The 22,387-nt window shown below is 36.1% G+C and overlaps 3 protein-coding genes across 3 annotated transcripts; 1 reads left to right on the top strand and 2 right to left on the bottom strand.

The window, feature by feature from the left end:
- The first annotated feature begins 683 nt into the window (after positions 1 to 683).
- On the top strand, positions 684 to 12,053 carry LOC141830643 (ubiquitin carboxyl-terminal hydrolase 8-like). The gene is made up of 13 exons (XM_074718048.1): positions 684 to 795; positions 917 to 1,150; positions 3,191 to 3,332; positions 5,024 to 5,083; positions 5,185 to 5,280; positions 7,128 to 7,466; positions 7,635 to 7,775; positions 7,893 to 8,063; positions 8,411 to 8,668; positions 8,755 to 8,903; positions 9,909 to 10,445; positions 11,083 to 11,356; positions 11,550 to 12,053. The coding sequence occupies exons 1-13, from the start codon at positions 704 to 706 to the stop codon at positions 11,658 to 11,660; spliced, it is 2,604 nt and encodes an 867-aa protein (XP_074574149.1). The 5' UTR covers positions 684 to 703; the 3' UTR covers positions 11,661 to 12,053.
- Positions 12,054 to 12,890: 837 nt separating this feature from the next.
- On the bottom strand, positions 12,891 to 16,725 carry LOC141830816 (uncharacterized). The gene is made up of 9 exons (XM_074718248.1): positions 16,586 to 16,725; positions 15,605 to 15,855; positions 14,933 to 15,047; positions 14,728 to 14,805; positions 14,517 to 14,637; positions 13,851 to 14,428; positions 13,584 to 13,705; positions 13,348 to 13,437; positions 12,891 to 13,244 (listed from the first exon to the last, which is right to left on the bottom strand). Exons 1-9 carry the CDS (start codon positions 16,610 to 16,612, stop codon positions 13,139 to 13,141), a joined length of 1,488 nt encoding a protein of 495 aa, XP_074574349.1. The 5' UTR covers positions 16,613 to 16,725; the 3' UTR covers positions 12,891 to 13,138.
- A 1,531-nt stretch (positions 16,726 to 18,256) lies between these two features.
- LOC141830768 (outer envelope protein 39, chloroplastic-like) lies at positions 18,257 to 22,359 on the bottom strand. The gene is made up of 11 exons (XM_074718193.1): positions 22,136 to 22,359; positions 21,974 to 22,040; positions 21,870 to 21,905; positions 21,629 to 21,773; positions 21,046 to 21,204; positions 20,670 to 20,740; positions 20,513 to 20,591; positions 20,271 to 20,386; positions 20,035 to 20,182; positions 19,427 to 19,496; positions 18,257 to 18,905 (listed from the first exon to the last, which is right to left on the bottom strand). The coding sequence occupies exons 1-11, from the start codon at positions 22,167 to 22,169 to the stop codon at positions 18,748 to 18,750; spliced, it is 1,083 nt and encodes a 360-aa protein (XP_074574294.1). The 5' UTR covers positions 22,170 to 22,359; the 3' UTR covers positions 18,257 to 18,747.
- Between the last annotated feature and the right edge of the window lie 28 nt (positions 22,360 to 22,387).

The raw sequence follows: 22,387 nt of genomic DNA, 5'->3' as shown, positions 1-22,387 counted from the left end.
ACGCGTAAACTAAATTCCAAATTAAGAAACAAGATAATCGAATGAGCCGCCTTTTCCTATTTCGGATGGCCATTAAGACGGTCAAGTCAACGGTTTCGTGCTTGTAAATGCCAACTGGTACCATCTTTGGTGACAGCGACACGGATCATCGAGCGATATAACGGAATATCCCAAGCGGGATGTGCTGCTTATATTATCACATCCCGCAGCTTTTACCCGTCACTGAATGTTCACTCAAACCCATGCGATGATTCGCCACAAGTCTCGGGACCCACACATGACCAATACGGACACTTACTATCCAATCATAACAGTCCAAGTGTTTTCATACCTCGATGCGTTAATCATTACCTTCGACATGATTGCGTCGCACCCACAGCGATACCAAGCCTCTGGTTGGTGGTGATGTCCGTCATTTGTTCCTGGATATTAACCAATGATAAGAAGGTACAAAACAAGGCTGGGTTTCCGCGTCAAGGTTTATTGTAGAAGACTATAGAAAGCGAATGAGAGAGGGCCTTTTGTTTCCCTCTCTCTCTCTCCTTTCTCCGCATCTGTCCTCTTCCTTAAACTATTTCCCTTCTCCTTCCTTTCTTCGCTTTCTTCTTCTCCTCCGCCCTTGGTCGCACCGCCATTGTCGCCGCCTCCGCCGCCGCTTCGCCCCACTTTGCTCTTCCGGATCGAGGGAGAGTCTTCCACCACAATGGATGAATCTTTAGCCGAGGCGTCTCCCTCCGCCGTCGATTCTCCGCCCGTCTCCGACGGTGACGGCCGCGTCTACCTCGTCCCGTACAGGTAACTGTTATTCGCCGATCCCTGACTGTCCTCTATTCTGTATTCTTGATCTCTCCGTTCATTCGGATCCCTCCGCTGTTTATTGCCTTAAGATTGATTTCTTGAGTGGGTCGACGGCCAGGTGGTGGAGGGAGGCGCAGGACCCACAGCCGGGGAGTGGACTGAGGGGGGTTCCCTATGCCGCGTGTCAGACACCAACTTCCTATGGCATGAAGATCATTAACAACTTATTTAGCTCGGATCTGGTGTTTAATCTCCGGCGAGATGGTGATTTGAGGGAGGATGAAGACGATGGAAGTCGGGGGCGGTGCTATGCTTTGCTTGGCTCAGATTTGTGGGCGCAATCGCTCAATAGGTATCGACATTGTTAGCTCTGCTTGAAGCATTTTATAAAGAATTTCTTGATCGAACTTTGAAGTGTTTTCTACAGATTGGTCTATCATATGACCACCTTATTTTGGTTTCTCCAGTGAGTAATTACTATCCATCATTTCAAGTATTTTGGTAATCGTTGAAGTGTTTTGCTTGGGTTAGGGTTTATCCAAGTGTGTCTTTTTGGGAAACAAGTAATTTAGGTTAGGCTTGCATTGCCTGAGGTGCACAGCTAATATACTAGAGAGCTCACCAGGCATTATTGGTAGCCTAGCTTCAGTTTTTCACTGTCAAGCACTGATACTTGATGTTGCAATTAGCTCATCACATATGTAATTAAACATTGGGAAGATAAGCAAATATATAGTGGCCTAAAGGCCATTAGAGAATGTTACTTGTCATGAGATTAAGATGGTAGGAAAGGTGTATTTGCATTTGTATCATAGGCGCTTTGATAATAGAGTCCATACTGCTTTCTTGATGGACTATACTAAATCACAGTACAGTAATGTACAGCTACTATTGTCGAATAAGCAAATCAGAAGACAAAACAGTAAGCAGGAGATAAAATCCATTCCTTTTGGTGTCAAGACATCAGAAGGGCTTCCATGTAAATGGCTGGATGATGGCGTGAAAGGAACTTTACTAGAGTGGTTTGATTCACTTAAATGCAAGTCAATATATAAATATAGAAAGTCTTATCTTTTTGCTAAATCTTCACTTGAGAGGATAGAATGTTGAATTTGATAATTAATTCATCTTACTTTAAATTGTGAAACAACAATGGCCAAGGGGTTTAATTTATACACAGGATGAGTAGGGTACACAATCACCTACTTTACCAAAAATATTTTTTTCTCAATCAACTTATGCTCAATGGCTAAACTAGATATTTGACGATTCTTGAATATTATTTCACACTTTGCCTGTCATGATTCTTGCCTAGCAATATGGTCAACATGAGGCTTAGTGTTTGGGATGGCAATAGATGGGCATTTTCAGGTATCACTCACTGCCCATTTAATCAAATATAGATACATGTTAAATGAGTTTGGAATGGATAAATCACAATTACCTGTCACTGTTACAAGTATTGGCTTTCTTTGTCATGGATAACGGAAGTTTCACAAGTACTCCAACCATTGTCATCTCTTCTAATACAACTTAACATGACCAATAAACCATGATCTTGCAGTTGACTCTAACTTGGTAAGGCAATATAGAAGTTTTGATGCATCTACGACAAGACAAGTATATTGACATGAGCTTGAAATATATTTCTTTAATTAAGTGCTTCTACAGTTCAACTAGATATTTTACCAATTGATCCAATCTCTAAATTGTTCTGTAGTCATATTGTTTAAAATGACCTTGTTATCTTGCCAATGCAATTAAGCAAACAGCTAACAATTGTGTTTAATTATTTCTCTCATGATTTATTAATGAAAAAAAGTTTTCTTAATTTCTCTTTCTGAGAGCCTTGTTCAAATACCATTTGTACATGCTATCTACTATACCAAAGTTTTATTAGACGCCTTGTGCTTTGTGCATGAAACAAGTTATTTTTCCTCTCCATCAAGAATCTTTCTCATTTATTTTGTATTTGTTGTCTGATAAAGAGCACGCTCCTGCTTCTGTAGTTCACATCTTAAATGGGGACTTCCCTCCTAGATGGGCACTTAACCTGGAAGTTGTCTTAGCCTATTATTCTCCTTGACATGCTATTTGAGCCAAATGTGAACACATTTTGAGACTAGGGAGTATGTAAAGCTGGAGCCTACTCCAATAGACCTACATGGGCAGGTCAGGACATCCTGACCATGCGTTTAAGAGAGTAGAAATTTCTTTTTAAATGAGTACTTTTCTGGGGTGTGGGTTTTGCTCATACTGGATGCTGATGTGATTGAATCAGATGACAAGCTTAATTCATATTAAGTTCAATCCTTGATTCATATTACTCTTACACTGCAAAAAGATTAGGTTCTTTTTCCTCTTTGTAGCTTGTTAATAGGTTTTTCTGCAGGCATACTGACAGTGATTTGACTGTGAAGACAAATGGGAGCTTTCTGTTCACTGAAGATAGCACAACTGATGCTTATCCTTTGATTCTAAGGATTTCAGTTATCCGGGAAACAAACATTCTCGTAGTGAAGATTAGCAAAAAGGTGTCTGTCGATACTTTGATCTCATCTTCAGTTTGAACATTGTGGTGTTATTCTTCTTTTGCTTGCATACTATTGATTGTGAATCATATAATCGTCACATGCTAAGAAAACTAGCAGAATCCCCATTCTGTTGACTCTCATATGAGACTGAGTATGGAGTTGAGTATCAACACTTTTCTATATTAGAAAATAAATCTCTGATAAACCATCTGAAACACTATTAAGAAGATGCTCCCATACTTAATGAACAGGAAACAGAATATCAACTGCTACGAACCTATCAAATAACTATTTGATAATTTACAATTATTCCTTGGGGCTAATTATCAAGTATGAACAAGTGCTTTGAGGGTCCTTAGTGTGGGATTTTCATTGCTTTGGCATTTCAAACATGTGTTAAGACCTTTGAGAAGTATTTTTTACCAACTCATGGTGTTTTCTAAAAGGACCCTTACAAAGCACCTTTACCCTTACAAAGCACTTTTAGCATCAGTATAATAAAGATAATAAAATATATAGTATATATTGTTGAATATACATTGCCATCTTAATTGCATTGAGTATGAATACACTGATTAATTTCTTAATATATTTTTCTAATTAACTTTCTAGTTATGGATAAGATAGATTTTTGTTTAAAATACTATTTATATAAAAATAATATAGACTATTAAAAATTATAAAAAGAATAATTGAATTGTAAAATTTCAGTTTGAAAATATTTTGAAATATAATTTCACAACAAATATCATTCTAATGTAGTATGTGATAGCCAAAAATTATAAGATTATAAAATTTGATTGTATTAATTTATATATATAAAATCTGATTATATATTATTTTTGAAAACTATAGTATTATCTCATAGTAAATTATTTATAAATAATAAAATATTATAGGAATCCTAACTAACACAATATTGATAAAAATATCAGTTAAATATTTTCTTCTTTTGCATATTATATATTAATTATCTGCTTTTATTACTGACATTTAAATATTTTTTTTATAATAATTTCTATATTATGATATTAATTATAGATTTTATTATAATTTAATAATAGTATTTCTTATATATTGCTAATAATTTTGTCATTCTATGCTCATTTTTATAGTATTCTAAATGTTGCTTTGGGAAAGTATTTTCTTCTGTAACTCTTCACCTGCTTTAATTTTTTTTTTTTTGGAAAAAGGGTGCATTCCTAACCTGCATTGTGAAATATGCTTGGGAAAAATGGTGCTTTATGAAATTACACTTTGAACATGTACTTTCCAAACACCTCCTTTGCATCACACAGTGCTTTGAGACCAAAAGGCAATTTCGTAATGTGCTCCCAAACCACCTCAATCTCTTGGGCTTTCCTTTTTCCATTTCAATTGACTCTTTTGGAATCGGAAACTTGTCATGTCCAGTTATCTACTGCATCTGTGGTCACTATAGTAGCTTATCATGTCTTTGATGGTTTCTTTAGTATTGCATAGTTCATACTTTTATGCTTCCTTGTGTTTACTGAATAGAACGATTCTCTTAATCATTAAATTTGAATATCAAAATAGTTACTATAAGAAGCAAATGCAAAGAGCATTCAATGGTCTACACTTGTACATGAGTACTTTTGTTCCCAACTAATTTGTTCTTTCAGTAGGATATACTTTTGCTCTCTAACCATGCAAATGTGTTTGTCATATAGGACAATGCTGTTGAAAATTACAAAAGGGCAAGCAAGATTTTCGGCATTGATTCAGAACCTGTATGTGTACATTTGAGAGATATATCCTCATTTCTGTCCTTATGGGAAATGTAGCACATCTGAGTTTTTTTTTTTTTTTTCACTTTCATTTGTTGGGGTAGGTTCGCATATGGGACTTCTCTGGACGAACAAATTTGATATTAATGGAAGAATGGAACAGGGTTCCTCTAGATTGTAATTCGAAATCAGATCAAGAGGTAACTTCTTTTTCACTGCTTGATTATAGTCTGCTTTTAGTTTATCTTCATTGATTAACTTTTCTAATGTGCAGTGATTGTGTCATGTCATTTTCTTATTTAACTTGTTATGGTAATATCAAAGATGGTGATGGTTACCTGGCCAGGTATCATTGCCTATGAATTACCAAGTTGCAGATTACTTGAAAGTGTAGTACATAAGCTTAAGCTATTTAACTCTGGTTTATTGCTTTTACTGTCTACCTTTAATTTTAGTTGGGAGCAGAAGTCCAATGCATAAGTTCCATGATGGGAAGCATTAAAGCCTTGAATAGATCATGGAAATTTATTTCATGTGTTCTGGATAAACATGAATCTTCTCCATTTAAGGCTTGACATACCTTTAATGTCTGTAGTTCAATTGTTAGCCTAAAATTCTTGGAAATATTCTTGATTGGCAGCATGTGATGTTTAACGATCGAAATTGCAGCATTTTGCCCCAGATAGAAATGACTCGTAACATTAGTCTTGTAAAATATTTAAGTCTATAAACTACCAGCACACAACAATGCACCATATGGGGCTAAACTTGGTTGCAACTATTGAAGAGAATAGTAAGCCTATATTTGTAGACTCCTGATACTCATTTATTGACAAGTTTAGCTGTGGTTGTAAGATTTCATTGTTTTCCATACTAGCTGGTAGGCTCTAATTTTCTCCAGTATGGTTTTGGGTGTAACCCCTATTCATTGTAAGCCTCATAAGGGCCTATTGTTGACATGATGAGAACTAACATCACTTCTTTCAGGGCTTATTGTTGACGTGATGAGAACTAGCATCACTTCTTTCTGTATGTGCTTGTGTATTTGTACTTGCTGCCATCAATATCAGCCATGTTGATTGGCATTCCTAGTTTCCTTTTTCAACAACTCGTTATGGGAGGGCTTTAGTACAATTCTCTTGCCACATACAAGCTTAAAATTGGTACAAAATTTGTTGCCTTTTTACACAGGTGCATTGCATCGTTATCCTATCATACTGTTAACATTCAATTATCTTATTTAGTTGCATTAATGAAATGGCATGAGAACCAGAATAATTCATTTTATGGTTGGTTCGTTTGATTCTCTCAGCCAACTTGTCCTCTTGGTCTATTTGGCTTATACAACACTTGCTCTTTGTTCAGTACATCATACCCACCACATATATTGCTTTGTCTGCTTCACTAGACTCATTTGACCTGTTTTGTATGCCTGTCTCTTCTGGCTCTTCTAGTCTGCCTATTCTGTTAATTTTGCTCAGCTTGTCAGATTGTTCAGACTTTGTAACTGATCCATTTTCATTGACATGCTCGATCCTTGTGATCCATTCGATATGTCCAACTCACTTGGTCCACCCACCATTTTCAGGCAACCATGCCTCTCTTGTTCCTCCAACATGTCTGATAGCTACTTTGTTCTCCCAACATGTTTCACTAATAACATAGCCAAGCCAATACCAGTGAATCATAAGTGTCATACTGGATCTCATCTCAACTTGAGCTTGCGCTAGAACAACCCACCTATATTGGATGGCTTGAACTAGGATAATAATCCGTAGTAACAACATGTTCAAAGTTCTGTAGACACTTGGTTAGATAAGATAATTAAGAGTTTTGGTGCCAAGATGTTTAGAGAGCCCTATCTAACTTTCTATAAAAAAAGATGAGAGTTTTGATTGACTTTCTTTGATGCATTTCTTTTCTTTTGTACTGTATTTAATAGATAAACTAAAAACAAATTAGTTGCTTTGTTGTTATCACTTTGTAAGTGAATATGTTACCAGACTTGAAAATTTTGTGCTTTTGTGAACTCTGTTATTCTGTACAGGTTGTTCTGGAAGTGCAAGTCTCTGCATTATTAGAAAACATGATCTGTAAAAGTGAAGCTAAGAAGGACAACCTACAACTAGATCAGTCTAAATTGACTGGTTCCTGTTATGGTGACCCTCTTATGTGCAATGGCAGCTTAGGATATTCAGACTCGGATCTGCAGAATGGGAGCCTCAAAGGTGGTGGTCTGTTTGGACTGAGAGGATTAGACAATCTTGGAAATACATGCTTCATGAACAGTTCTCTGCAATGTTTGGTGCATACACCGAAGCTTGTGGAATACTTTCATGGAAATTATCGTAAAGAAATCAATGCTCAAAATCCATTAGGCATGAAGGTATGTCAGTGCTTGATCGATTCATACTAATTGAATATAGTAGTTCTAATTTAAATAAATATTTGCCTTTCTCTTATAGCAACATTTGTGTTTTTGGTTGGTGCAAGTTTTGCTCAATCAAGTTTCTTCATTTACTATATTCTTCACTAAGCCTGTACTTCTACACAGGGAGAGCTTGCTATGGCATTTGGGGATCTCTTAAGGAACTTGTGCACAGTAGATAGATCGCCTGTTGTTCCTCATGTTTTTAAGGGGAAGCTTGCTCGATTTGCTCCACAATTTAGTGGCTTTAACCAACATGATTCACAGGTATTCAATTGTGGGTTACTGGCGACTTGATCTGGAGTCTCCATAATTATAACTTAAAAATTGGAAATTGTTAGATGAAATAAACACTTATTTTGACATTTATGCTTGGTTTCATAGGAGCTTCTTGCTTTTCTGTTAGATGGACTTCATGAGGATCTGAATCGTGTCAAACACAAGCCCTATGTTGAAGCTAAAGATGCATCTGGTCGTTCTGATGAAGAAGTTGCTGATGAATACTGGGGAAATCATTTAGCTCGAAATGATTCTATCATAGTTGATATTTGCCAGGTGAGTCCTGTAGTTCTGCGCTAAATGCTTATCTTGGCCAATTGATCTACATTATAAATCTGATCTCCCAATATTTATTAGGAAATATAGAAATCGAGGTGATACAGCAGTTGATTTGGTTCTGTTTATGTCAAAGCTTCTTATGGCATGTGTGACCTATTGGGATTATTGATTATACTTTTCAGTTCTCACTTTGTTGCAAAAACATTCTGAAAGAATTCATTTTCATTATGCTTTCTTAAACGTATCCTATGCTTTTTGTGGGTAATGTACTTTTACTAATCATACAAATCTTTCTTATTTGATCTCTAGTAATTGGAGTTTCTTGTTCTTGGTTAACATTACAGGGTCAATATAAGTCGACTTTAGTTTGTCCTGTATGCAGTAAAGTGTCCATAACATTTGATCCCTTCATGTATTTGTCTCTGCCACTGCCATCAACAACAATGAGGACAATGGCTGTTACTGTTTTCAGTACCGATGGTAGTATTGAGCCATCAACTTACACAATTAATGTGCCCAAGTCGGGGAAATTGAAGGACCTTATTCGGGCACTAGGTGTTGCTTCTTCATTGAAAGAAGATGAGAGTCTATTGATTGCTGAGGTATGTTCTGAACAAAAAAATGTTTTGATGTATTCAATCAATGAACTTTTAGTTTAGTATTAATTAACTAAGGCAAGCATCCACAGGTTTATGCTAATTGCATTATCCGTTTTCTGGATGAGCCATCAGATTCAATATCCCTGATTAGAGATGAAGATCGCCTAGCAGCATATCGGCTACCAAAAGATGCTGAAAAATCTCCATTGGTGGTTTTTGTACACCAAAGATTGGAAGAGTAAGCTTTCTGTTCTCTATTAATTTTGCTCCCTTTTGCATTTGAAATCCTTGTTTGTTATCCAAATTGAATGTGCATGTTTCATGCTCTTTTTAAGATATTAAGCTTGCACTAATCTTGTACAGGATTCTTTATACCTTCAGCAAATTTCTCAAGTGGTTTCACATTGTTTCTGCCCTTTGATTATCAGTCTGACTAATGGTGATATTCTATTAGTTTTGCAAGCCTAGACTTTTCATTTATTCCCTTTGCGCTCGTGTTGGACACCAACACTCAAACATTGACACTTCAACTGTACACTCAATTCTCTATTGATCCCTGTAAAAAAATTTAGAAATAGTTGTATCAGACACTTGGATCAACATCTATATTGGATCTCATACCTGAGTTTGAATACCTAAGTTGCAAGTATGAACCTATATCAATACTGGCCTATTTGGCTATACCAGATGCACATTAGTTTGATACTGGGTGGAAGGGTTCTTTCATTTCTCTCTCCAAGGTTTATAGATATTCATCGATGCAATGTGTGCCAACTTCTGTTGAGGTTGAGGAGATATTTGCTGTTACGTGCAAGTAATTCAACATCATTCATCTAGTGCATATGAAACATTCTCTTGGATTGGAGTTTCTTTGCACAATGTTAGTAGAGATAAATATATATACATGTTTTGTATAAGAATTCCCAGACAACAATAAAGTCGTTCATGTTTTTCAAACCTTGTGTCTACATGGAACCAAACACTATGGGGTATTAGTATCTCCACAAGTAGTTAATGTCCTTTTTCTTCATGTCTTAAGATTCAGTGTTTTCTCCTCCTGAAAATGCCAGAACACATGGCTGGAATTGCTAGTTTACTACATACCTTTATAAATTCAGTCTTGGCCAGCAAACTATGGAAATTCCTATTTTTATGAACTATCTAATTGCATGTTTAATGGATTGCTGGAATGATTGCATATTTCTTTTCATCCATGCCTTTCTGATCAAACACTGCAATTCAGGCATTATATTCTTAGCAAAAGAACAAATTGGAAAGGCTTTGGAGTTCCTCTTGTGACAACACTGCCAGATGTGGTTGATGGATCTACCATTCGCAAGCTGTTTCTGAAGCTTCTGAGTCCATTTAGAAAGAGCAAGGATTCTGGGTTAGATGATGAAGAAGATAAATGCACTAGCATCTCCTCTGAGACAAATCTCAATATGGAAGCTGAAAGTGAATGCATGCCTAACGAAGTGGCAGATGTCTCTGATACTGGGGGTGAATTTGAATTTCATTTAACAGATGAAAAGAGTAAAATCATGCAATCAAAAATAGAAATGGACGAGCCAACATCTTTGCCTACAACGTCCAAGCATTTATTTGTGCTAGTCTGTTGGAAGAGTAAAGTATTGGAACAATATGATACAAATCTTCTGAACACGTTGCCAGAGATCTACAAGTTCCGACTTTTTCCAAAAAGATCTCAAGATTCCTGTACTTTGTATGCATGCCTAGAAGCATTCCTCAAGGAGGAACCACTCGGCCCTGAAGATATGTGGTCAGTATGTTTTTTCCTCAATATCACTTCAATAGGCAGAAGCATGTTAATAATGTCAGTTGCTTTGGTCTAGCATCATGGTTGGCTACTGAGCTTCATGTCAGCTTTGCACCACTTTTTTTTTCCTCAAAAAACTGTTTTTGAATCTAATCGCCTTTACTTGTTCTTGCTAAATCATAAGCATCAGTAAGTTTAAATTTGCCATATGCATTTGTAAATGTTCTTGCAAAATAGTAATCTTTAGTATGTTTTAACAATAAAGTATTCTTACTTGCAACAATTATAGAATATAGACAATAACATCAGATATAAAAATCTGGTTTACATGTATAATCAGTACCCATGTTAGAAACTCTGAATACACTTGCCATTGATTGATCACGTATGAAAATAATTTAGAAACTACCTGACACTAAGATCATATCTAAGTAAGAAAGATCTTGGCCTCACTTAACTGCTCTGGTGTCTGGAATAAATACATTCTACCATCATCTGGAATGTGAATTCTTAAGAACACTTACATAGTTGTGAATAGATATCGATGCTAATTTGTCTGCATATATCCACGTGATTTTTGCAAACATTTTTGTTAGCACTTTTGTATTTGTGCACTTTTGTGTTTGTGCATGTATAACAGGTATTGCCCAAGTTGTAAGAAGCATCAGCAAGCTACCAAAAAATTAGATCTCTGGAGGTTGCCTGAAGTTCTCGTCATTCATTTAAAAAGGTTCCAATATACCAGATATACGAAAAACAAGCTTGAGACATTGGTAGACTTCCCTATTCGTGATCTGGATTTGACAAACTACATCGCTGGCACGCCAGAGCAAATATCCAACAACTACCAACTGTATGCTGTGAGCAATCACTACGGAAATATGGGAGGTGGTCACTATACTGCTTTTGTATATGTAAGTCCATGCCCACTAAATAAATTCCATCTATGATTTCAAGCTCGTTATCTCTCATGCAACACTGGATGAAAATGTTCTTCCTCGTAAATATAGAGGCAGAGGCCGAACAAGACCGATCTCCATTAACATTCATACTAGTTTCTTTGCTTTCCCCTTGGATTTTGATTCATTTTTTTTTTCTTTTTTGCAGCACGAGGGAGAAAACCGTTGGTATGATTTTGATGACCGCAACGTCATCCCCATCGCCGAGGAGAGCATAAAAACCTCAGCAGCTTATGTTCTGTTTTACAGGAGGACTTAATGCAAACTAGATCATATATAATCACTTGAACCGAGCAATTGCACATTGTCCAGACCAGTCGCCTGACCCTTTTGGAGGTGCAAACATTTATTTACCGTCCCTTTTTGACGTGGCTCTTCGTATGCAAGCACACGGGCTCATGTGACTGACAGCAATCATTGATGACCCAAATGGTCACTGGAATCAGATTGGTAATCCAACGGGGGTGGGGAAAATATTGCTTTTCTCCCAATCATTAGCTTAGACTTCTGATCATCCAAATGTGAATGATCTTTTGTTGTTGTTGTTGTTTTTTTCCAGTTATAGTTTTTGATTTTTGATTCCTTTTCTCGCCCATAATTCAAATTCTTTTACGTCCAAGGGGGAGATTTATGGTTATCATACCATGTATTTTTGTTGTGTTGTATTAATTCTCCTTGAGTTTTGATTCATTCACTATTGTTAGTTGGATTGAAGGTTTTTCTCCATTTCATGGTTTGTAATGATTGTGACGAGATTTTGAAGCTATTTACAGGATGATTTTTTTTTTTGATAATTTAAGTATTTAATTTTTATGATTATTTTTGAAGATGATATATTTTCATGGGTAGTTCATCATCATAAAAATTTCAAATTATAATGAATCTTGAGTGAGATTTAAATTTTTATTATCTAAGTTCATTTTATTTTTTACAATCTCATCACATCTCTTCTCGAGTGAAAAATTACAATTGAAATGATTTGTGGTGTACAAAAATCATTCAATTTCTTGTTGAGGGAGAATCTTCGGGAACCAATATTAAACCGGCCTAATGTCAGAACTTTGTTATATATTTTAAAAATAATTTTACAAAATTCAGATTTAATATTCATTATAATATAGAACTTTGTTATCTTTTTTTTTAAAAAAATATTCATCTTAAGTATTCCAAATTGTATTTATTTGATATTATTTTAAAATGGCATATTGTCAATCAAATTTCAAATAGACGTCAGTGTCCTGCAGACCAGTCAGAATTAAACAAAGAAAAACCAATTTTAATTTGATAATTTGGTTCATTCCAAAACAGGTAAACAATCTCTAGTTATCACAAATACTATGGCACAAGAGACGGCCAGTCGCCGGAAATTATCTTTTTATTCTTCCTTGCTTTACTAAAATGATTTCAATCCTTTGAAACCATTATTTCCTTTTTCCACAACCAACAAATGCCAGTCACCGGATCGTTAACGATGATGATGATGATGATGAATGGCTAATAACACTGAAATTAAGTATCGTTTCAACATGCAACAAAATCAACCCAATTTTCTGTTAATGTCGAACGAATAGATCAATCGATCTTCATGACGGCACGGAGCTGCTCTCCAAGACATGAATCAGAAGCCAAAACAAGAATGTGCTTGCTGAATGGTTGAACAGTCATCCTTGTATGGGCAGGGCTGGGATGATCTGCTCGATAAACTGCAGAGATCATTTTGACTCCTTGGGGCATCAACTAGCCCATGCGTGCTTTTTTTCTTTGTTTCCGTTGTCTTTCGCGCTCCTCTTCTTCTTCGATTAGGCGAAGCTGCTCGTCATCCTCCTTTTTGGCAATGAAGGAGCTGTAGACATTGTCCAAAAGGGATGATTGTTGGCAAATCAGTGGAATAAACAAACCTTAGCTTGCACTAATCCAAATTATGGGTAAAGAAATAAACTGTGTACCTTCTTCTCTCTTCTCTCTGTATCGTATCAAAACCAACTTCCATATCACTGTCATCTTCATCATCCCCTGCATACTTGTTGGGGTTATACCTGCATAAAAGATGCGAAGAGAGTTATTGCACAGCCAGAGAAAACGGCAAAATTACTTGATGAGACTGAAGAAAACAGCAACTAGATCTTGCAGCAACAAAATAAAGAAAGCAGCAAAATTACTTGGTCTGTTTTCAATTATATACCTAAACATTCCCCTGATGAGACTTCGATAATCATCTTCGTCATCGTCACTTAAACTCCTTGGTGCAGGTCTCTTTTTTGGGCGTTCATCATAGTTGCTGCGGGACAAGTTTTGCTTCGAAGGCTGCACCAAATCAAAAAAATGCTGTCAGGAATGAAATAAGCACATGACAATGCCAAAATAATCATAAAAGTTATCAGTATGTATACATCGTCAAGAGGACATGAGAAGTCAATTATGAGATTGTTGACAAGGAAGAGAATAGAACCTGTGGTCTTGGAGGAGGCATTGGCTGCTTCACTATTTTTCTGGCCTGATCAGTTCCTTGAGTAGGTCTTCTCTGTTCAGGGTGATGCCTTTGGGGTGGAAGTTGTTGTCTTACAGTTGAAATATCCTTCTTCAATCTTGGATCATTTGCTACCTTGCTAGGCGGCCTATTAGAACCTACAACCTGCGCAGGCCTAATTGAACCAACAACTTGTGCAGGCCTATTTGAAACAACAATCTGTGCAGGCCTAATTGAGCCGGCAACTTGCGCAGGCCTATTTGAACTGACAACCTGCACAGACCTATTTGAACCGACAACCTGCCCGGGAACCCTACGCTGCATCGTATTATTCCCTACAGACTTGCCAGAAGCATTTCCAACCATGCCTGTCTTAGATTCTGCTGAAGCTGGCTTTGGTCGGTTGACTGGAGCTTCTCTTGTTGGCCCAGTCTTTCTTTGCATAAGTTGTTTGCTTGGATCTGTTTTCCTCAATCCATTGGAAATGGAGGCTGAGTTTACAGATTTGTTCATTGGCAACTTGCTATGCGCTGGTGATGGTCGTTGAACAGGCTGACCATCTGCCATTGAAACAGAAAACATGAGTACAAATCATTCGTGAATGAAAGTGCTTAAGCCTCCATAAGTCAACCTAAGCAGGGTTCATACTAGCTTTTGGAGCCGAACTCCTAGGTCTATTCTCCTCTTTTGCATCAGGAAGATCAGCATCATCAGACAATAGAAAAGAGTAATCACGCATGTCTTTTAGCGCTTGTGCTTTCCTTTTTATCTGCAAAATAGATGTTTTAGCATATATAACCATAACTTGTCGGTAACATTACAAATAGCATACAATGAGGTTAAGTCAAACCGCTGCTACCTCATTTACAACTTTTGGTTGTTGACAATGCTGATGATTCGATATAGTTGCAGCCGAGGATGAGCCTTCTCTTTTCGGCTGCAGAAAAAAGGATCAAGTTAATCTTTTACTGATACTATTAATCCTTATGCTACATAAATCAAACTAATGCCTTAACAGTCAGATAGAAACAAGAGACAATAAAAAATAAGGGCCTGAAACTTACAATAACAGAACTTGATCTGTTTTCAATAATATGCTTTGTCTCTCTAATGGACTTGCTTTCTTCGATAACTCTTGAAGCAATGACAGGCTCTGAAGGACCGAAAAAGGAGCCAAATCTAGAGAAGTATGGCATTGACAAAAAAACATCAGAACTATTCAATTTTGTAATAGACAAGATTATAGCGACTAAAGTGGAAATATATATGGAGGATTAAAACTTAAATATAAAAATAAAAGTATTTTCCAGATCAAGAGGCTAGGTATTACAATATGCATAAGAATGGATTTTCTTGAGTCAAAATATAAATAAGAACTTGCTTTAATTTCCAAAGTAATAATACATGATGGAGTAGTCAATGTGTACATTTGTCGTATTTTAACACAAGCAAAAGGGGCACATGAAGCGATGAGAATAAGAGACAACTCTGTGCACAGATTAAGAAAATAACAAAAATTTCATCGCTGGTCTCCCTCCTAAGGCACTGTAAAATACAACTATTGTATCCAGTGTTCAGTTTGTGATAAACACAGATATACAAAAATCATAGTTCAAAGAATCAGTATTGTTATAAGCAAGCCCCAACAATTTTATCCAACCACATATTTCAACACAATCAAAACATAGAGATTGCATCAGAAGTTCTTGATCAAGAATAAATATGGAATTACTTACTTGTTACCATTATTTGTTCTTTTACTCTGTTGACTTTGAGAAGAACATCCAAATGCACTCGCATTTTCTCGTTTCATTTTTTTTCTAATCTGGTCCTTCAGTTGTTCTCTCAATTTAAGAAAATCTTGTTCTTCCTTGGTGGGCTTTCGAGGTTTGGGCTCCTCTTCTCTATCATGTTCTGATGCTTCCTCCTCATATTCATCATAGTCTTCTTCATACTCATCATACCCTTCACTCCTATGATGAAAATACTGCCAAATCATCAAAAAAATTAACGAATTAGCAAATATCCAGTTTTATATAAACACTATAAGGTAAACACTTGAGAGAAGCAACCAGAAAAGCATTTTTCACTTCTTTTTTTTTTTTTTTGCAAATTTTAATAATGGCTCACAATTTGTTTTATGTGAAATCTATTTCAGACTGCATAAAAAAGGGGTACAAACTGATGGGACTTTAGGATTATTGGGAATCAATAAGAAAAAACTCATATTGAATCAAGATGGTTAAAATATTGAAAAATAACCAGAGATCAAATATAAAACTAAAAGACATCCTACTATTATCATTTCTTAATCCACCTTGACTTTAACCGGATGATATGGTTAACTATATTCTTCCTATAATGGCTTAACAAAATTGGAGACAAAATTTTTCCTTTTTGCACGCATCCTTTACAATTTCGGAAAAATGTTACTTCCTTTTTGATAAAGATCAAATTCATGGTCCAGAAAGGACCTAATCGTTCTATAACACGAAACGCCCAATTTTCTCAACCAAAATTTTCAATATTTAGAAATAAGAACTAGATCACGCATTAATTGCCAATCTGATCGAACAAAAATACAATCAAAATCAAGGAAAAACAGATAAAATATCCCCCAAAAACAAACAACAAGGCCAACCCCATCAATTCTTCAAAAAATCGCATCGATTAAGAGAGCAGATCTGAAACCTGAAAGGAAAAGGGAAATTCCTCACCTTTTCCCTGGGCGCCGATCTATACATCGTCGCAACAGAAGCGGAGTTCCCCCGGAGGAAGATCTAGCCAAGGAAGGCGGCGATCGAGAGGCGAGGCGACGGGCGATCTAGGGCACCGGCGCGACGCGAGCGGTTGCTGGAGTAAGGCGCAGGAGAGGAATGGAGAGGGGCCCAGGGATCGCGTCGGTATTTGTAGGCGGCATGAGGCGGCGAAGAAAGCGGAACGGCCAGGATTTCGACCAACAGCAATGAGATGACCAAGATATTGACACGTGGGAGTTGAAATTGGTGCTCGAGCGGACTGACAAACATGAAAATTCATCGGATAATTAACAGATATATATTAAATATAAATATACCATTTAAAAAGGAATATATTTATAATTATTTTATTATTAATATTAATATTCAAATACATATATATATATATATATAGTGTTTGGTGTGGAATTTTTTTTTTTTTCTATTTTTTATTTTTTGTCTGTTTTTTTGTTTTCTGATTAATTTTTAAAAAAATAAAAAGTGTGTTTGGTATAATATATTATTTTTTATTTTCTAGAAAAAAAATTAGAAAAATACATTTAGTTTGAAATTTTTTTTCTATTTTCTTTTTTTTTTTATTTTCTATTTCTGTTTTTTTATTTTTTTTATTTAATTTTTAGAAAATAGAAAATATATTTTGTATGATATATTATTTTTTATTTTCTAAAAAAGAAAATTGAAAAATACGTTTGGTTTATTAATATGAAAAATTATAAACAAAATAATTTTTTTAATAAAAAGACCATCTTATTCATGAAAAAGAAAAAATTAAAAAGAAGGGGTTAAATCTAACTTCTCATATGCAATATAAGAAAATACCTTACCATCATTCATCTTCTGTTGGCAATGTTTTTTTTAGTAAAAAAATATTTATTCCTTAAAAAAGAAAAATCATTTTAAAAGGGGTCAAACCTTATCTTCTATAATACAACATTACATGACTTCAAACTCTTTACATGTATCACACTATAGGATAAAAGCTTTTTCAACTATACAAACTATCCACCAACTTCACACAACCTTTACAAACATTATAAAATGACATAGTATATATCTTCTATTGCAAAGCCGCACCTCCCATGTACTTATCATCAGAAAACTCTTCTTCATAAGATAAAGACATACGTGTTTCTTCTTCATCAGAAGACTCTTCTTCATCAGATGAAACTTCAACATCCATCTTCTAGAGAATGATATTTTATTATTTTTTATTTTTCTTAAAAAATAACTTCTCATTTTCTAGAGAATGAGATTGAAAAATATAAAGCAAACAATAATTTCTATATATATATATATATATGAATTTATCGAGTAAATAGTTTTTAATGAAGGTAAATATATATAAGGGCACAAAACATATACATGTCCAAAGGTAAGTAATTATATATGATGAAATATCGATAACTATCTAAGGAATAGTGTCGTATACATATATTTGTACTCTCATGAATATTATCCTTACACGACAAAATCAAGATAATGTCCTCATCCGTCGTGATCAACTGCAATTTCTCGATTTACCTCCTCACAGATAATTGTAAGACCAACTGTGTGGGACCGTTAGAGTGGCAGATTATACCTTTTTACAGAAATAAATATTATCCTCAATCAAAGTATCACCATCAAATATACAAACACAACTTAACCTCTTGTCTATCATAAATCATAAATAACATGGCAAAACGAGATGTGAGTCCATCTTCACTTGCAAGTGTCATCGCGACGACTCTAGACATCTCGCATAGCATCCATCCAAGTGTTAGTCAGAGCTAATCCACCAAGACATAGTCGATCGTATTTATCGAGTAAATATCTTAAACCAGAGTGAAAAACTGTTCTATTACACAAAAGAAGACGCATCTAAAGCAGATTGCATAACAACTGGAGTCTTCAATGAGTAACCTTTCCTCTGTAGAACTGCTCGCAAGCTACTGGTTTCCAAGACATGGATTTCTTCTTTTTCGTGATATAAGACACCACACGAACAGTTTGCTCGCTTAAATTGTAGAAAAATTGTTGGGTCGACAGTTGAAATGAGTATCCAAAGATCAACCATTGCTGATGCCCTCACACTCGGGCTTCAGGTGAAGGAATGTTTGCCTCAGTGATTGTGTGAGAGCTCAGGATCCGACATTGCTGATGCCGAAATAGGCGGTCTTCTGTCGAAAGGCATTGATGGCGTAATGGACTCGAAATTGGCCAAAGTGTGAGTTGAAACGGATGCCGTAGCCAAGACCCAGTCCAGAGCCAGGTTTTCGGTGTCGTAGCGCGGGATTACCTGAACATTCATAGAAAGAAGACATCATTGTAGGAGCCCAACTATGCCAAAACAATCAAGGGACGCTTCAACATGGACCGAGCGATAAAAATGCAAGCTCATTCTCAGCAAAGAATGAGCTATAGATTCACAAAAATCTCTAAAGAAAGAACAAAAAACATCGACAAGTCTGCTAGCATGTGTGAATTGTTGTTTTCTGCCTGTTCAACTTAAACTTTGTAAGACTCAACTATGGTGCCACTGGATTCCAAATGTTATCTATCGAGAAGATGATTATCCGTGAAAAATGTATTGGCGGGTGAAGATGATTATACAAACAGATTGTGAATCGGAAGTGTGATGAAGAAATATTTTGTATGAATGTATGATCCCCTTGGTCCAGCTCCATTTAGAATGGGAATTTCGGATTATGGTCACAATGTCTAGACTCTAGGCAATTACAAGGTACCTTACAGTCAAACAAAAATACATAAGTTTTTCCATTGTAGTGCAGTGATGGATACGAAAAGGCAAACACATACCTGGGACATGACGAGCAGACCCCAAGTCAGTTCCAAAGTCCATGAAGACGGCACCTTCCAATTCCTTGGTCTACCATAAAAAAAAGTGTTCTTGGTAAGAGTTCTCAAGAAGAAATTAACAAAATCCAAGTGACAGTAATTGTATGATTACATCATAAAACAATTAGATAGCATCTTGTGGTCAGGACTTTTATGTATTAACTACTTTAAACATTCCCTGAGGAATTTTAATTTTAACATCTGTAGATGTAGCCAGAAGAGAATCATAATCACATAAATTTTGCCGCAAAGGATAGCTCCAGCATCGGAACGTACATATACGGTTTGCGTGTAAAATCCAGAAGAACCTAGCATAGGCAGGGCTGTGCATGAACCAACCACTTGTTCTTGCAAGTGTTTTTGTACTTATCTTGATAAAACTTCCTTCTAGATTAGCTCAGCTACTTAGCCAAGCTTACGAATATGAACAAATAGAGTGGAAGATTATGTTCTGAGAATCTTCCTCCGCTTATAACATGAGCCCAATCAACAATGATAAGTATTTTTCATGCGCAAACTCTTTCTTGCAGAGAAAAAAAGGATTGTACAGAGCAGCTTGATTCACGTACCATAGGAATAGTAAATTCACCATTAGCAACCAGACATGACCTTCCTGAGCCAATTGCACCCTCACCATAACCTCGGACGCTATCAATGCCACCAATCGCAAATGCTTGATATGGTGCCATGTCCCCTACAATGGAACCACCTGTCAGACTGTGAGATTGAAAAGAAGACTGTTAAGATTTGTTTGCGATAATCCATAAATCTGAACAAGAAAAAAGGTAATGAAACAATTAAATACCTTGTGACCAAAAAAGTGGGCCCTAATTTAAATCCTTTGGATGCAACAAACTTGAATCGATTGAAAATGAGTGATTTGGACAAAAGAGGTAGTCCTTGCTCCATTTGAAAATTTAACTGATGAATATTAGATCTATTAGGATGGCCCAAATAGTTGGGAATAACACAAAGTAATGTTGATATAGATCTATTAGGATGACTACTACATTTGGAAGAAATAGATGACGATTTCATCTAACTCACTCTTGTAAAATTATTGTCATTAGCAACTGCATACTGTGATTCTTGCTTCAAAACTACCATATTATCATAAGACCTGCCACTGAATAACAAGGAAATATTGATGAGCAAAATGAAGTCTAGTTTCCAGAGTGATGCCTTGTAAGGAAATTTCAGATACCTGGAAGTTATGGGAAAACCATCAAGATCCATGTTTATGGAGAGACCATCATTATCGAGAGGACGAACATGCTGAATAGAGATATGAATTAGAAATAATATGTGATACTATTGTCCAGGGCTCTCCAAACAAAATAATGAATTTAGGAATAAAAGGAAGAATAGAAAATTCTTAAGCTGAATATGGATCCTAATTTAATGATAAAGTCCAAAAGGATAACTGATAATGTTATCTATCATTATTGATAGAAATATCTTCAATGTCAAGTAGGTGTCACATACTCTAACATACAAAGCAGCAAGAATTAGATTTTAATTGGTTTATATACTTTAAATCTCAATAATCATCTTTTTTAAGAATGATAACTGATGAACACCTCAAATTTGATGCTTGTGGTGCTGCACCAATGGGAAGTAGAAGGCTCATTGAAATCTACACCTGCTGAGAAACGGCAAAGATTGACATCACCACTCTCTGAACGAGAGAAATGATCAACAGGCAACCCATGAACTGCAATCTCAGGAGCCACTGAATGCTGAATCACATTTAAGCAAAAAACATGTTTAGGTCAATAAAGTGTTAGATATCCAAAAATGAAGAGAAGACCCAAATAGTGCACAATAATAGATAGCACTTTCAGCACTTGGATATAACTAAATGTCAAATTAATTATCTTTTGTTCAAACTAAAAAAAAATGATTTGAGGTTAACGAAGTGAGGTAGTGAGAACCAAAGAAAACTCTTTTTGATGTAATATAAGTGATTTTTCAAATGTTTCGAACTAAGTTTTAAGTAGAGGTAAATGAAAGGATCAGCTCCATGCCACTGATACCAGATAGTTTGGGGGTCACAAGCTTGTTATTGATGATTTAGGCACACCTTTAAGTTTGACAAGTAAAACATACATATAGAAACCATAAAACAGTTGATCGAGAATGTAGGGAAAAGTAAAACTTGACCTGAAAGGTAAATGACTGCGGACAAAACCAGTCAGGCTTTGGGCGCCTGAATGCAATGAGAATATTTGAATCGTCAAGGCCTTTGTCCCAGAATATATCCAACTTTTCATTTCTTCCGAAGAGGTTCGGGTGCTTCAATGAAAGCCTAAAACAACAAACACAATCCAAAACATTAAACTATAGCATTAGCCAACTTTCCAAGTAGCAAACTCAACCTTTTTGCAAAACAATCGAAAAATACCTTGCAAAAACCTGTGAAAATGGGTTTCTAGAATACCTAAACAAAGAAAAATAACATTATGTTAATGTACGTTCACAAGTAGTGCAATTCGAGTTAAAATCGACCTTATGTGTGGCAACAAGAAGGCTCCACAAAGATTCTGGGTGAGATCCACATTGAAATCAATCTTAGCTGAGTTAATCCACAGAACGAGCGCCAAATCTTTGATCAGATTTACAAAAAAAAAAAAAGACAGATAAGATGCAGAGGTCGAGCAAAGAACTAACCTTTACCAGCCTGAATGCTCTTCTGCGCGCCCATCAACACGCACGAGCTCAAAGGCTAGCGAAAATATCCCTCTCCGCTCATCGGCGTGAAGCGGTGGACTCTGGCGGAGAGGCTGCAGAGTGACGAGTAGGTGCGAAGGCGCTCGGTGCCGATTTGATCGAGGTCCGGCGATGCTTTCCGTGGGAGGGGATGAGGCGAATGCGCAATCGCTTCGCTTGGCCGCGACGAGGCCACCGACGACACGATATCTT

Source organism: Curcuma longa, chromosome 6, assembly GCF_044706935.1.
Source record: "Curcuma longa cultivar G26 ecotype Majalengka, Jawa Barat chromosome 6, ITB_CL_G26_1.1, whole genome shotgun sequence".
Lineage (NCBI taxonomy): Eukaryota > Viridiplantae > Streptophyta > Magnoliopsida > Zingiberales > Zingiberaceae > Curcuma > Curcuma longa.
Note: the sequence above shows the minus strand (reverse complement) of the source record. Positions and strands in the feature narration are given on the sequence as shown.

What these genes read in the sequence shown, in the direction of transcription:
- LOC141830643 (XM_074718048.1), top strand. Translation starts at nt 704, where the DNA reads ATGGATGAATCTTTAGCCGAGGCGTCTCCCTCCGCCGTCGATTCTCCG. An exon ending in AAAATCCATTAGGCATGAAG is followed by an intron (nt 7,467 to 7,634) that starts GTATGTCAGTGC and finishes ACTTCTACACAG; the next exon opens with GGAGAGCTTGCTATGGCATT. An exon ending in CTCGGCCCTGAAGATATGTG is followed by an intron (nt 10,446 to 11,082) that starts GTCAGTATGTTT and finishes CATGTATAACAG; the next exon opens with GTATTGCCCAAGTTGTAAGA.
- LOC141830816 (XM_074718248.1), bottom strand. Translation starts at nt 16,612, where the DNA reads ATGTATAGATCGGCGCCCAGGGAAAAG. An exon ending in ACAGATCAAGTTCTGTTATT is followed by an intron (nt 14,806 to 14,932) that starts GTAAGTTTCAGG and finishes TTTTTTCTGCAG; the next exon opens with CCGAAAAGAGAAGGCTCATC. An exon ending in AACCAAAAGTTGTAAATGAG is followed by an intron (nt 14,638 to 14,727) that starts GTAGCAGCGGTT and finishes TCTATTTTGCAG; the next exon opens with ATAAAAAGGAAAGCACAAGC.
- LOC141830768 (XM_074718193.1), bottom strand. Translation starts at nt 22,169, where the DNA reads ATGGGCGCGCAGAAGAGCATTCAGGCTGGTAAAG. An exon ending in CCACAAGCATCAAATTTGAG is followed by an intron (nt 20,741 to 21,045) that starts GTGTTCATCAGT and finishes ATCTCTATTCAG; the next exon opens with CATGTTCGTCCTCTCGATAA. An exon ending in ATGACAATAATTTTACAAGA is followed by an intron (nt 20,387 to 20,512) that starts GTGAGTTAGATG and finishes AATATTCATCAG; the next exon opens with TTAAATTTTCAAATGGAGCA.